Raw genomic sequence first — 15,372 nt, forward strand, 5'->3', positions numbered from 1 at the left:
ATGAAGTAGTGAGAGTACTTGGGTTTTCAAGAGGTGGTTTATCTGAGGACTGATTACATCAGGAATATTATCCTTGACTGTATGATTTAAATAAGAAATGTCCACAAGGCTACCTTTAAACATACAACTGTGTAGAACAGAAGCACCAGACCAGTTTATGGTAGTTGCAACTAAAATAATGCTTGAAAATTGATAACTTAAAGCATAATGAAGGTCAGAAAAGTGCACAAAAGTCAAGGTTCTTAAAAACAATGCTAGTTCCTGCTATTGAGTACAAAAGTCTTAAGTAGGTACAAAGATTAATGATGTAAAAGCAAGAAATAAGAAGGAATGATAATATGGGCTAATTTTAGTTCATGTTCTTATTATAGCTTAATATATAATTTCTTCTTTATCCTTTTATTTTCTCTTTCAGGTACCACTGTCAATGCTCAGTCGCAGTGTTGAAAAGACATTTGGTCCAAGGTGGAGTAACATAATTGTTTGGGCATCACTAATACTTGGGCAGCCATTATGTATTATGATGTATTACCATGATTATGTAATCACTCATCATGGTGAGGCATTATTAGAAGCTTATGGTCATGTGTAATGAGATATTATGTGAATATCCTCCAGTTTCTTGCCTACTGTGTAGGTACCATTTACACAAGACACAGTTTGGAGAGTAATTTACAACTCTATAGGATACTGTCATTACTAGTACTAAATAACATTGTATAACAATGTGATAAGACTGTTACTAATGGAATGCCTTGTTTCCTAATGTATATAGAGAGTTCAGTGATGATGTCTATTTTCATATGATTAGTAACTTAATTTATGTAAAAAATACCAGTTATATGTGATGATCAAATAAAAATTGTTGTACTGATAAGTTTCCTCACTTGTATTAATAATTATCTTGCTACTATGTTCATTTAAAATTTATAACAAAAGTTAATCTTCTGAAATTTACCATCTGTTGTATAAAAACTCCTAGTGTCTGTAGGAGGCCAAATACAAAGAAGAATTTTCTGTTGATAGAATATAGTGGCATATAATCAGTGACTTCATACTATGCTGTTTGTTATAAGTAGTCTTGGGTGTAGGGGATAGGGTAATGGTAATCCATATTAGTGACCCAGTTGAAGGAAAAAATCGAAAGCTTGATTGATATTTGAATTCCCACCCACTCCCCTTTATGAATATTAGTTCAACTGAGTATTTTTCTATCACTGTTGTAGCTGATGAATTCCCTCCAAAAAAGAAAAACAGTACTTTATGCTATTTTTAATCTTATATGGTCAATAAATTTCCCTGGCACAATTCAGGACAGGAACATCAATTAAATTCCTTGTTGCCTGGAAGTACAGGTACAATACAATACAATAAAACTAGATAGTTATGGTAACCATGCTTGAAGGACAAAGAATCAGGACAAACAAGACATAACTCCATGCCAAACACAGCTCCTTCATTAACTTTCAGTTAAAAGTTTAGAATAAATCTCATTCGAAACTGGTGAATGCATTATTTCTGGAGATTTGTTCCAGTAGTTTCTTGCCTGCAGAAAACATGAAGTGTGTTCTAGAATAGGCATCAAATTTGACATTACGGAACTTGAAAGCCATATAATTTGGCTAAGGTCTAAGGTAAGCAGTACTTTTCTTGACCTATATAATCAATGTTGACCAGAATTACTGTAAATCCTATGTCAGAAAAATTGTCTTAGTGTGTTCTATCAAACGCAAGACAGACTGTTAGAAATATGTTTAAAGGTGGACCTATTTTGTGATGTCAGTCCTCAGGTACATTTTGGATCCCACTTCACTTTACTACTTTTAGATTTCTTTGAAATTTTCTACACTTTTAATCCAACACAAATGTACAAAGTTTAAAATGCCATGTAGTAATTAACAAGATATGATACCATATGTGGAAGTTTTTTAGGGCAGGTGTGTGCTGGATAGTGTTAGCATGTAGATTTGATTACATATAAATTAGACCAAGTACAAACATAAAACATTGTCACTTATCTGTACATACAGACTTGGACAAAATATGGAAACACTAAGAGAAATACATACTTGAACATAAACACAGGTGCTAGCCAAGCCTGCAGGTTGTGCTGTTGTATTTGACCATCAACAGCACCTGTGCAATGTTGTCAATACACACACAGTGTCAGTTGTGGTAAAAATAGTGTTGTTTGTAGCTGAGAGTGCATTATGTCAGATCTAAGCCAATTCAAATGTAGACAAATTGTTGATATTAGTTTTGTAATAAATTAATGTGTTTTTATACTTCAAAGATAAAATTATATGTAGCATATGTATTACTCTATAGCCATTGTTGCTATGATTTTTGTTATTCAATTTTAAAAATACCAGACACACACACACAGCCTCCTGGATATCATGTTTCTTCTTCTACTTTCATGTAAGTAAACATTTTCTTGTTATTTATGCTACTGATGATGATAATAATAATAATAATAATAGTGGTGGTGGTGGTGGTGGTGGTGGTGGTGGTGGTGGTGGTGGTGGTGTGGCATTCATTTGCATTCATGTAGTTTATTTTATAGTAATTAAATATTGATCCTGTTAATACTGATAAATCTAGAACTTTTCTGCTTTTGTTTTTAAGTATTAGGAAGTGACTGGTTGGGTGACATGTCGAATTAGATGCCATCGGCACATCATTATTTGCAGACATGCATTCTACACAAGTCAAACCTTATACTCTAAATTTCTTGACACAGTCTCGTCATTTTTCCTTTTTATTAAATTCAAAACATTTTGTCACATTATACTTAATATTCTCATTGTCCACCATCACCAAGATTCTCTCCTCCCAGCCGTGACTTTGAACATGGCTACTAAGAAATTGTGTAATGGAAGAGATTTATTTTGGCAAACAATAGGTGAATTTACTCAAAATAAAATGTAACGGTCACTACATTGAAAGGTGCATAACAAGGTCCACCCCAACACAATGGGAATATTTTCTGACACACAATTAAAAGTTGGAGTCTGTTCGGAAGCTATGTTGTGTTCAACAGATCGTTAACGAGGTATTGTCACAGGGGAACAATAGTACAGGCATGTCGCCCAGCACTGCACCATCTGGGATGGGGCACCACCTCAATTGTCATGTGTCCAGTTGCATGAAAGTCTGTCAAAAACACAGTTCAAAGTTTTTGCTCCAGATAAGAAAAGTCGCCACTGCATTGTTTTCATAATTTTTTTAAAAGGGTATACTAGTGAGGTAATAGGCTGACCAACAAAGAATTCACTTAATCATAGGTTTAATACAGGGTGAAGCCTTCCTTTAAGCCACAGAAATAGCAGAGAATTGTCAAGATTATAAGCAACAAGATAGTGTGTTTAGCTAAGTAGTGGTCTTGGTGCATCCAGAAAAGACTCCCAAAAGGCTTTATCCTGAGACCCTTTAGTAGCAGACAAAGTAGACTCCGCAAGAACTTTGAAAAATACCTAAATAAAATTAGGTACTGTAGTGAGTTCATATCTAATTGGGATATTCTTAGTGTATTGGTCTAAGCTGCCACTTGATCTGGACAAATCAGTTGATGCACCTGAAAATGATCAGAAACCCTTTCTGTGCTGGATGCTAAGTTACACAAATGGACTGATAGTAGAACACATTCTTGCCATTCCCCCAGGGGGCTTGCCACTCTTCGGTGGGTTCATGCTTGGCTACCATGGGGCTCCAGCCTTTGCAGAATTTTTTCCCTTCCATGCTGCATGTCTGTCCTCTTGCTATTCTTTCCCCCTCCCTTGGGAAACAGGTCTGGGGTGTTACTGGGAATGTTCTGCATTGTCCGTTGCTGAAGTAAGATCAGTCTCACCTTTGTTTTATACCCCCGTTTCCTTTCTTTGTTTCCCCCTCCTCTTGTATCTTCTCTTGTCCTCCGCTTTGGCGTTTGAGGTTCCTCTTCAGGGAGGGAAAATTGCCTGAGCTGCAACTTTCCTAAACTGCCAATTGGTCCCTGTGTTAGGTGTTCAGGAGGTGTGACCTGAGGTGTGAACAATCACCTAAGGCGGGTGTGCCCCCTTGTGAAGGGAGGCCCCCAGTTGGAAGGAGCACACCATCGAAGATGCTGGCAATCATGGGGATTTTATCACAGTGAGTTGACTATCTTTCCACTCAATGTCTATGAAACATAAATGTAATGAGGCTAATGACTCAAAGACCCTTCCTGCTGCACTGCAGTTCCTCATGGTCTTATATACTGAAGATGGTCAGTCCTTTGCCACAGTAAATCCGTATATTATTCAGAAAGTTGTTGATGCAATTGCCAGCCCTGTGAAATCCTGCTCTCATTTACAGAATGATACTTTGCTTTTGGAGATCACTTCTCATTCTCAAGCACAACTACTGCTTGTTGCCTTGCTTCTCTGCGGCTACCCTGTTCAAGGCCCGTGTAACTTTGAATTCTTCACATGGTGTAATTTACACCAGGCTGCTTGATGGTCTAAAGGAGGTCAAAATCGTTCTCTCTCTGATCAGAGTGTCATTGCTGTCCATTGTGTAATGACTAAGGTAGATTCCTCCTTAGTGCCCACCCACAGTCTATTTCTCATCTTTGATAGTGGTGCTTGTGTAAAAGATCAATGTAGGCTATGAAATTATCACAGTCCGGCCATACATTCTGTACCTGATGCTCTGCTACCAGTGTCATCATTTCAACCACACTAGCAGGTCTTGCCAACACCCAGCCAAATGTGTAACCTGTAGTAGGGACGTGCCCGAGGGTGATTGTCTTCCTCCTTTTCCATGCTGTATCAACCGCAATGGTGGCCAAGCCACCACCACTTGGAATTGCCCCATGTATCTTGATAAGTGGGCTGTCAGAGGGATCTGGGTAAAGGAAAATGTGTCTTACCCAGTTGCTTGCAAGTTACTGGCTAGTCAAAAGGCCTGCATTCCTCCATCTGGCACCTATAGTTCTGTCCTAGTTACCTCTTGCTCCATGAAGGACATAGTCACGCAGGCATGCGACCTCCAGTTCAGCTCGGAGGTTGTGAAATCACTCAGTGTCAAGGTAGCATCTCCCAAGACCTGTCAAAGAGGTGCACTCTTGGCTGACTTTCTTAACCAACTTAACCTCTTCTGTATTGACACTGGAGCATCCACTTTCCTTTCAGACCCTTCACATAGCTATTCCCATTTGGACCTACCCTTCTGCACTTCACAGCTTGCCCGTCATCTTGAGTGGTCCATTCCTTCTGAGACCTACTGGAGCGACCATTTCCCATGTGCTTTCCGTTTGCTGAATCCTACCACATCCATGTACACACCCAAATGACAGCTTACTAAGGCTGACTGGCAGTTTTTCCCCTCCATAGCAACCTTCGAAGAACAAAATTTCCCCAGTTGTGGTGACAAAGTGGAATATCTTACCAACGTTTTCCTTACTGCTGCAAAACATTCCATTCCTCACACTTCCTATTTACCATGTTGTGTCCCAGTCCCTTGGTGGACTGAGGCATGGCGTGATGCAATTCGCAAATGGAGATGGGCTCTCCAGGTTTTTAACTGCCACCCTTTGATGGCAAACTGCATTCATTATAAACAGATGTGTGCAAAGTGTTATTGTGTTCTTCGGGATAGCAAAAGAGCTAGCTGGTTTTCATTGGCTAGTTTTTTTCACAGTTCCTCTGTTGTATGGGCCAACCTCAAATGGCTTTCTGGGACCAAGATACAGTAGCAGACAATGTCATCGCGAAACCTATTGCCACCTCCAACACCTTGGGCCACCATTTTGTGGAAGTTTTGAGCTCTTCCCACTATTACCCTGCCTTCCTCCACCGGAAATGAGCAGAGGCGGCTCAGGCAATACCCTTCTCTTCTCGAAATTGTGAGTGCTACAATGCCACCTTTACTATGAGGGAGCTATATCATGCTCAGAGTTCATCCCAATCCTCCGCCCCAGGGCCAGATGCCATCCACATTCAGATGTTGCAGCACCTTTCTCTTGCGGGCAAGCACTTTCTGCTAAACATTTATAACCACATCTGGGCAGAGGGCACATTCCCGGAATGCTGGTGTGAGGTCACCTTAAGCCCGGTAAGGACAGAAACCTTCCCTCTAGGTACCACCCCATCTTTCTTACCAGCTGCATTTTCAAGGTGATGGAACCTATGAGTCATGCCTGGTTGGTATGATGGCTTGAGTCTCGCAGTTTACCGACTAATGCACAGTGTGAATTCAGAGTCCAGTGCTCTGCAGTTGACCATCTTATTACTTTGTCCACCCATATCATGAATGGTTTTCTGCAGCAATCCCAGACTGTGGCCATGTTTCTCGATTTGGAGAAGGCCTAAGACACCTGTTGGAGAACTGGTATCCTCCGTACTCTTTACATATAGGGCTTCCAGGTCCGACTACCCTGTTTCTTAGATCATTTTTAAAAGACCAGGTTTTCAAGGTACGTGTCGTTCTGCCTTGTCAGACACCTTTATCCAGGAAAATAGTGTGCCTCAGGTTTCCGTGCTGAGTGTTGCCCTCTTTGCTATTGCCATTAACCCTATAATGGCGTATCTCCTGCCGGGCGTCACTGGCTCACTTTTTGTTGACGATTTTGCCATCTATTGCAGTTCTCCAGAGACCTGTCTCACTGAGCAGCATCTTCAGCGATCTCTTGATTGTCTTTACTCCTGGAACATTGACAATGGCTTTCGTTTTTCCACTGACAAAACAGTCTGCGTGAATTTCTGGTGGCACAAATGGTTTCCCCCACCATCTTTACATCTTGGGCCTGTTGCCCTTCCATTCATTGAAACTACAAAATTCCTGTGGCCTATGCTAGATAGGAAACACTCTTGGTCCTCTCATGTGTCTTACCTGGCAGACCGCTATATGCAGTTCCTCTGTGTCCTACGTGTCCTCAATGGTACTTCCTGTGGTGCCGATCGAACCACCCTCCTCTGTCAGTACCAGTCCCTTGTCCGTTTGAAACTCTACTATGGGTGCCTTGTTTGTGTCTCCACATCCATCCCTCTTACGCTGTCTCAACACCATCCACCATCATGGCATCCGTTCGACGACTGGCGCCTTTTACACTAGCCCGGTTAAGAGACCGTATGCTGAAGCTGCTGAACTACTATTGCCTTACCGCTGTGACTTTCTCCTCAGCAGGTATGCATGCTGTTTGTGTACCATGCATGGCCACCCATCCTATTCCTCATTTTATGATTCCTTTGATCACCAGTATGGGATGTGTCCCTCACCTCTGTTTCCTCCTGGAATTTGCTTTCAGCACTTGGTACAGCAGCTTAACTTCACACTACCTGCAAATTTCCCTGTGGGTGTGAATCCTTCACCACCTTGGCTTAATGAAGCAGCCCATGTTCACCTTGGCCTTCATTCGCTTCCTAAGGACATTAATCCAGCCTCTGTCTATCACCTTCAGTTTCTTGACTTACACATGGAACTTAGTGATAGTACATTTATATACACTGATGGTTCTGACTGACCATGGGGTCAGGTGTGCCTTCGTCATTGGCACCCATGTCTTTTGATATTGGCTTTCGGCACACTGCTCAGTATTTAGTGAGATCTTCACCCTGTATCAGGCCACAGAGTACATCCGGTGACACAGCCTTTTCAATTGTGTCCTCTGCTCACTCACTCAGTGCCCTTCAAAATCTGAGTGCTGTAAAGCACCCATCCCTTAGTGCAGTGGGTCCAGGAAAACTGTCACCTGCTCACTCTTGGTGGAGCCATTGTGATGTTTCTGTGGTTTCCTGGTCATGTCGATATGCCAGGAAACAAGGCTGCTGATGCTGCTGCCAAGGCTGCAGTCCTTTTACCTCAGCCCATGAGTTCCTATATTCCCTCAGATGATCTCTGTGTTGCTGTCTGTCACAAGGTGGTGTCCCTTTGGCATCACCAATGGTGATCCCTTCACGGAAAAAAGCTCCAGCTTATTAAGCCTTTCCCAGCAGCTTGGATGGTCTCCTCTCAGCCCTCCCACTGGGACAAGATCTTAACTAGGTTGCATAGTGGGCACTGCATTTTAGCCATAATCATTTGATAAGAGGCACTATGCTGCACCCTGCACTCACTCACCCACCCACCTTGTACATACTGTGCCCAAGTTTTAACTCTCCACCACTTCCTGATGATGGAATGCCCACTTTTTAACTGTTTACATTCCTGTTTGGGTTTGCCGTTGGAGTTATCAGCCATTTTAGCAAATAATGCATGGGCTGTCAACTGCATTTTACTTTTTATCTGCCAAAGCAATATGGTGAAGGCCATTTAATTTTTAGTTTTGGACCCCCATTTCTGTATGGTGTTTCTTTTAGCCCTTTCTTAAAGTGCCTGGTTTTCACTGCATCTATTATGTCAATTGGGGCTGATGTCTAGTCATTTTTAACCCCTCTCTGTCTTCATGGTCTATAGTTTTGACTTGGGCACTTATGACCCCTGTTGTTTACTGTTCTCTAAAGCAAAACAAGACCAAAACCAACATTCTTGGCATTGAATTTCTATGAAAGGAGGATGCAATAATTAATTTCTTATCAGGTAAATGTTTTTCAGACATGTGTAGCCAAAATGTTGTAGTAGATTTAATAAAAACAAAATAAGATCATGGTAAATACTGCCAGACTTAAAGGGTAAGACTACTTAAGACAGACACACTGTACATCAGTAGCACTTTCACCCAGTGGTCAGGTAGAAGTACTGAAAATCTGGTGAAAGACACCACTGTGGAGTTCATTGTTACTACACTGCAACAAACAGAATTAAGAGATGTTTTTCTGAAGTATATACATGTATTTGCAAACAAGCCTGGTATTAACATGTACCAGTATGAAATGGAAGTTTGTCCTCACCAGCTCTATTGTTACAACACAGCTTCCATCCTTTGGGCCAAGATGGTAGCAGTCACCAATGAGATAAAACAAATGCTGGGAAGGAAAATAACTGAACCTTCCCCATCATCTTGCTGTAGTTTTCCTGTAAGAAACTGACCCGAAAACTTGGATAAAAAAATTACAGGAGGTCCATGGAGTTAAATATCTCATTAAATTTAAGATGTTCCTATTGGCAGGTAAGTCTCGGTAAGAAATATAGAAAGTATACTGCCTTTACATTCAAATGAAGAAGTTACCAGTGTTATGTACTAACATTTGGTCTGGGAATCCAGGCATGTTCATAACAGCCGTAGACACTGCATCAGGGCCTGAACTAGTAAAGTGTTAAGTTACATATTGATGTTATATTTATAGCCATATGTACCTGGGAAGAACAAGTCAATTTGCTAGAATAATTTATAGAAATTTTCTGAAGCAGGGCTGACTGTAACCCTGAAAAAAATTGAAATTTGTGAGTGACAAAACTAAGTTTCTTTGGAACATAATTTCATCTTACAGGTATCATATCAGATACCATATCATACATGACAAAAGTGATGCAGTTATGGATTTCCCTTATCACATTACAAAATAGCTTAAAGCATTTTTCAGGTTAAATTAATTGTTTTGACTTTTGTCAAATCAGATTTAGTACTCTTCTATTACATCTATTGAAGACAAATGCCATGTGGGAGTGGACCAGCACCTGCAAGCAAGACTTTGATGTTACAAAAGATGATTTAATTAACTTGAATGTTCTATACCATCCAGACATGTCCAAATATTTTTGCTTGGTGACTGATGCATCATTTTGTGGTGTAGGAGCCCATTTATTTCAAGCAAGTGAAGAATATGGAAATAGATACTTGTTTCATTGGTTTTGTAAGTTGGAAATTTTTGGAGTGTGAATGCACCTAATCAACCAGAGTTGGAAACTCAAGCAGTAAGATGTGCATTTTAAAATTTTAAATATTATATTTATGGAAAGAACTTGAGGTTTATTGTGATTATCAGGCATTGAGTTTATCATCTTCCACATTATTGTATCTTCACTTGGCACATTGGTCTTTGTTTTTACAAAAATAAAGTTGAGGTCCTTACATTACAGTATATCTTACCGATAAGCTAAAATAACATTACAAATTAGAGGATGTTGTTCTATTTATAGACAGGATACTTAACCTCACATACTAGGCATTTGTATTCCAGTTGCATGTGAGGATGCCTTATCTGGTACACATACAGTGCATGGGATCACTATGGCACATCTAAGTTTCTCAATAACAGCAGCTTATTGATATTTTACAAACATGAGAAGACATATAGCACTTGTAAAAACATGCCTTTTGTGTCAAAAGGCAAAGCCCATAAATAAATGCTGTGATATGTTACACCCTAAATACCAAGAAAACCACTTGAAGTTATTGCAGTTGACATTGCAGATCTTCACCATTGGCTAAAGGAGTAGTTAAGTATGTGGTAGCACTATGACATTTTCACAAATTATGTTACATGGTATGTTACAAAGTCTATTGCAGCAGGTCTTATTATTGAATAAATAGTGAACAGTTATATACCAACAGTTGGCAAGCCTGCCACATTGCTGTGAGATAATGCTGAAAGTTTCACTTGTCAAAAACTGAACTCAGCAATTACATTACTACCCTCTTGTTTGTGATTTGTTTATCATTAGTTTGTTGAGTTTATTTTCTACGAGATCCTGTATAGTTTTACACTAAAACATGGGATTTTTGCCTTGGTTGTTTTAGAGGTAACAAGGCACAAAAAAAGCTGAGAGAAAGCTGTTGGTGCTTGTGTAGGGCGCTTTACTGGGCTAATGACACCTTGTGCTGCCATAAAACTAAAATATTGTTGAATAACCACCATAATAAAAGAACTGTTACAATTCTGTCTGTGCACACACAACATAGAATTGAATAAAAGAAACTGCAGTCCACAGATGGTAGATGAACTTCGTTAACACTTCGTGTAATGAAAGTCAATAGTTGAAAATAACAACTCGTATTTCGTTTCTTGCTGAAGTTATTGCCACAATTACTTGTGTGTTCTGAAAGAAAACATTTGTTCATGTGGAAAATGTTCAAGGAAAGAATTGTGTTGTAAGTGCAAAGTGACACATTGTTATAGTTGTGTGAATGCTGAACAAAAACAGAAAACACAGGTATACACAAAATGTGACTCTCAATTAGACAAAAAGCCTATGAAGAAAGACAGCATAACCTAAATCATCAGTGTTAATTGATGAAATCACTGACCACATTGTTATAGTTGTGTGAATGCTGAACAAAAACAGAAAACACAGGTATACACAAAATGTGACTCTCAATTAGACAAAAAGCTTATGAAGAAAGACGGCATAACCTAAATCATCAGTGTTAATTGATGAAATCACTGATCTGAAAAAAGTGTTGATTTTAAGGGGGATGTCATAGGTTCACTACATAGGAGTAGAAAGGAAGGCAAATAAGTCAGTGAACCAGAACAACTATTAAAATGTACAAATAAAGAGTAAAAGCACTGACGAGACTTTTCACATACATGAAAGAATGAGGCCTAATTTGGATTATGTGGTACCAGTGAGAAGTGCAACATTCTGGATATGTATGAGGATAAAGAAGGAATTTTGTAATTTATTTGCGTGAAACATGTAATTACATGCATAGCAACTGGTAGTACAATACAACAGAATACAATCTAAATTTACTTTATAATAGGAACTTAAGAAAGTAGTCGAAATTATTTGACATAATAATACTTCAGGTTATGGTTTCTACATTAGGCTATAGCAACACTGCTCAAGGAGCCACAATTTTAGACTTTTTTTGAATGTCTTTCCAGTTACTACCTTCAATTTATTTGGCAGTGCATTGAAGTATTTTCTAGATTAATATATGGACTGTTTGCTGGTTTTTTCTTTTTTTCAGTCTTCTGTTTATCATATGGAAATTTTGTACTTGTTTAGTATTGCAATCATGCTAGAAATGGATGTATTAAACTAAAATAAATCATCCTCATTGTTTGGATATTGGTGTATGGAGCTAGTCTTCTTAAAACATATAGGCTAGATGATAGCCTTGCACATACATTGCCAGTTTGTTTTATCCATAGTAGTTTGCTATCTATGCATATACCTAGGAATTTAGTCACTGCAGTTTTCCCTAAAATATTACTATCTTGAGAATCAATAAAACTATACAAATCACCAACATTGACGGGGATTATATTTGTGTTTTGTAAGTTGACTTTTGGATTATTTTCAAACTTTTCCTTTGCAATATCTACAAATTTTTTTTACGTCTATGCCAAGATTAAGAACATTTCCCCAACAAAGGCCTGAAGTGTCATCTGCATACATTGTAATGAAGGCATCACTTTTTTACTATCTTTGGGAAGTCTTTAACTTAACCTATAAAAAGAAAGGGACCAATTATTGGTCCCTGAGGCATACCAAATTTAATATTCCTGATACTTGACGTATAACTTTTTAATGTTTCTCCATTATTATGTGAGCTTGAGGTATACTGTCCTCTGTTTTTTAAATATGATGAGGTGCAATAGTTTTCCACTTATGTTATCTCTGGCTAGTTTTGACAAAACTACCTTACGATAAACCCTGTGATAAGACTAGGAAAACTTCAGCTACTTGCATTCCTTCAATTTTGTCAAGAGCTTTCAGCATAAATTGAAGTGCTGCAGTCATGGTACTATGACCACTTCTGAAACAATGCTGAAAATCTCCCAGGATGTTGTGCCTATTATAATGCTCTAACATGTATTTCAGAATTATTTTTTCAATTAACTCGATAAAAATGGAAGTTAAAGCGAGTGGTCTGTAATTTTCTACTAGTTATCACCTTTCTTGTAGAGAGGTTTAACAATGGCTAATTTGTCAGGGAACACACCTCATTTTAAGACACTATTAGTTGCACCAAAGGATATGCTAGACAAGGATCTCCCTTTAGCACTAATATTTGGCCAGATGGTCAGAGATGTGAAATTTCATCTGAGCCAACGGATTTTTTTGATTTTACATTCTCTGATGAGCTACAAAATATCCTTGATTTCAAGTTTATGGAGTTGATTTGGTTCAGTACCTTTCAACAGGTACTTTATCTGTGGTACCAAAGTCAGAGTCTAAGATTTCTATGAAGTAGTAACTAAAAATTTTACTGATCTTTTGAGGATTGGTGACATCAATATTGTTATTAGATATCTGTATGCTGCTGATACCTTTTAGTTTAGTTTTGTCTCTTATTTCATTTACTATTGACCAGCACATCTTGGAGATACAAACTGAGTTTTGCATCTTAGAGTTAATCTTTTCAGCCTTCAATCTTTCGACTTGCTTGCGAAACTGGTACTCATATTGTTTGTAGTAGTTGGCTTAAATGGTCAGAGATGTGACCATTTACAACAGCAGCTGTGGCAATATTTTCACAATTAGTACTAACATGGTCTATAGAGCTTACACTAGTTGGAGTGATTCTAGTGGGTATGTCTCCCAACAGATCTTTTGCACCATAAAAATGGATACAGTCTTTGAAGTGTTTGCTTTCTTTGGAATCTTGTGACATGTTGACATTAATATCCCCTAATTATATTTATATGTTCTTGCTAGGACATTAATTTACATAATACTTTATCTTAGCATTGTGTAGATCACCAAATGGAAATTTTAACTTAATTGCTAAAATTTCACAGGGCAAATCGGGGGAATAATCTTTTTACCCAAGTGATATCTTCATAAGATTCTACTAAGTTATTTGTTCTCAGGTAGATAGCCACTCCTCCACCTTTATGGTTAGAACGACAGTAAAAATCAGTTAACAAATAATTTTGGATTTTAAACAAGGCTATGTTATCTGTAGATTTTTGGTGTTCACTGACAACTAGTATGTGGCGTGTAATATCTGTAAGATTGTTTTTGACCACTATCTTATTACCTAATCCCTCTACATTATAATGTAGGAAAGAAATATTGCTTTCTTCAGGTACATTTGTGCATGATCATCCCCTCTTCTGCTTATTAGTTTCCCTTATTATTTACAATGTTGCATATGTTAGTAATCATCTCAGTGAACGTATTGGAGCCTAACCTGTTTGAGTACTATCTTTCCACAGACATTTGTTGCTTAAAAACTTATTTGGATCAATAAATATTGCTCCTAGATTATTACAGATCTCACGAATATCACAATTTATGCTCTCCATATAAGTATCACTCAGACCTTCTGTAGATTATTACGCTGATTACAATTCTTGAAGGCCTGTACAAGTTTCTTGCTGATCGGATTATGTTTCTAGTTTAACTGACAATTTCTTCCTCAGTGGTGCTGCATAATGAATTTGTTCCTACATGAATGTAAACACCTTTGTAGATTCTTGTGGCTTCGCCTGAAGGTCCCTGATTTGAATTTCGAATATTGATCAAGAGATTATTTAATTGATGGATCTTGATACCAGGGCGAACGTATAGTCTTGAATTTGGGATATCAACACCTTTTAGTAGCTAGTCACCTATAATAATAAAGTCTTCTTGATTTTCCTTTTGAGTACTGTGATGACTAAGTCATTTTTTTTATATGTGACGTTGTTGCAGTGGTATTTGTTTCTTGGATATGTTTTTTCACTTTGCACTTCTTCACAAACAGTGGATATTAAAGGTTCAGAAAAAATGGGTATCATTTCACTGTTAAGGCACGTTTCGTCACAGGGTTATTTGGAAAGCGTGATAGCATTACAGAGATGTTTAGCAAAGTCAAGTGTCACTCTCTACAAGAGAGGCGTTCTGCATTGCGGTGTGGCTTGCTGTCCAGGTTTCGAGAGGATGCGTTTATGGATGAGGTATCGAATCTATTGCTTCCCCCCTACTTATACCTCCCGAGGAGATCACGAATGTAAAATTAGAGAGATTCGAGCGCGCACGGAGGCTGTCCAGCAGTCGTTCTTCATGCGAACCATACGTGACTGGAACAGGAGGAGGTAATGACAGTGGCACGTAAAGTGCCCTCCGCCACACACAGTTGGGTGGCTTGCGGAGTATAAATGTAGATGTAAGATTGCTTACACCACCTTCCTGCTTTTGATAGAATTTTCAGTTTCAATATGACCATCACAAACCGTGGGACTTAATGCTTCAGTAAACTGGATATCATCATTTTGCAAGTTTTCACCGCTAAGTTTGCTTACATTATTTCTGCATTGGAAGGAGTTTTTTTTTTTTTGTTTCACTTTCATCTTCTACACATATATCTCAGCTAGAAGATTCTGTAAACTGGGTGTAGTCCATTCGTGAGTTTTCACTGTTACGTTTGTTTACAAATCTGTTACAGCTTTTAAGATTGTTTTTTTCATTTTCACATTTTTCACAATTTCTTTTTTCATGTCACATCAGCTCATTATTGGTGCTATTTCCGATATTAAATTGTGTACTTTAGTTTTCAGAGAGTTAATAACTCGTTCTTTGTGCTCTCTGAGTTTTCCG

At 38.5% G+C, this 15,372-nt stretch overlaps 1 protein-coding gene across 1 annotated transcript in view; it reads left to right on the plus strand.

Annotated features, from left to right (window-relative positions):
* Window positions 1–877, plus strand: part of LOC126191425 (diacylglycerol O-acyltransferase 1) — a 127,606-nt gene extending 126,729 nt beyond the window's left edge. The window contains exon 12 of the mRNA XM_049932302.1: window positions 416–877. Within this exon, the coding sequence (XP_049788259.1) occupies window positions 416–592 (177 nt within the window). The 3' untranslated portion in view covers window positions 593–877. The remainder of the gene's footprint in view (window positions 1–415) is intronic.
* The last annotated feature ends 14,495 nt before the right edge of the window (window positions 878–15,372 follow it).

Source organism: Schistocerca cancellata, chromosome 6 (genome assembly GCF_023864275.1).
Source record: "Schistocerca cancellata isolate TAMUIC-IGC-003103 chromosome 6, iqSchCanc2.1, whole genome shotgun sequence".
In the NCBI taxonomy this organism is placed as follows: Eukaryota; Metazoa; Arthropoda; class Insecta; order Orthoptera; family Acrididae; genus Schistocerca; species Schistocerca cancellata.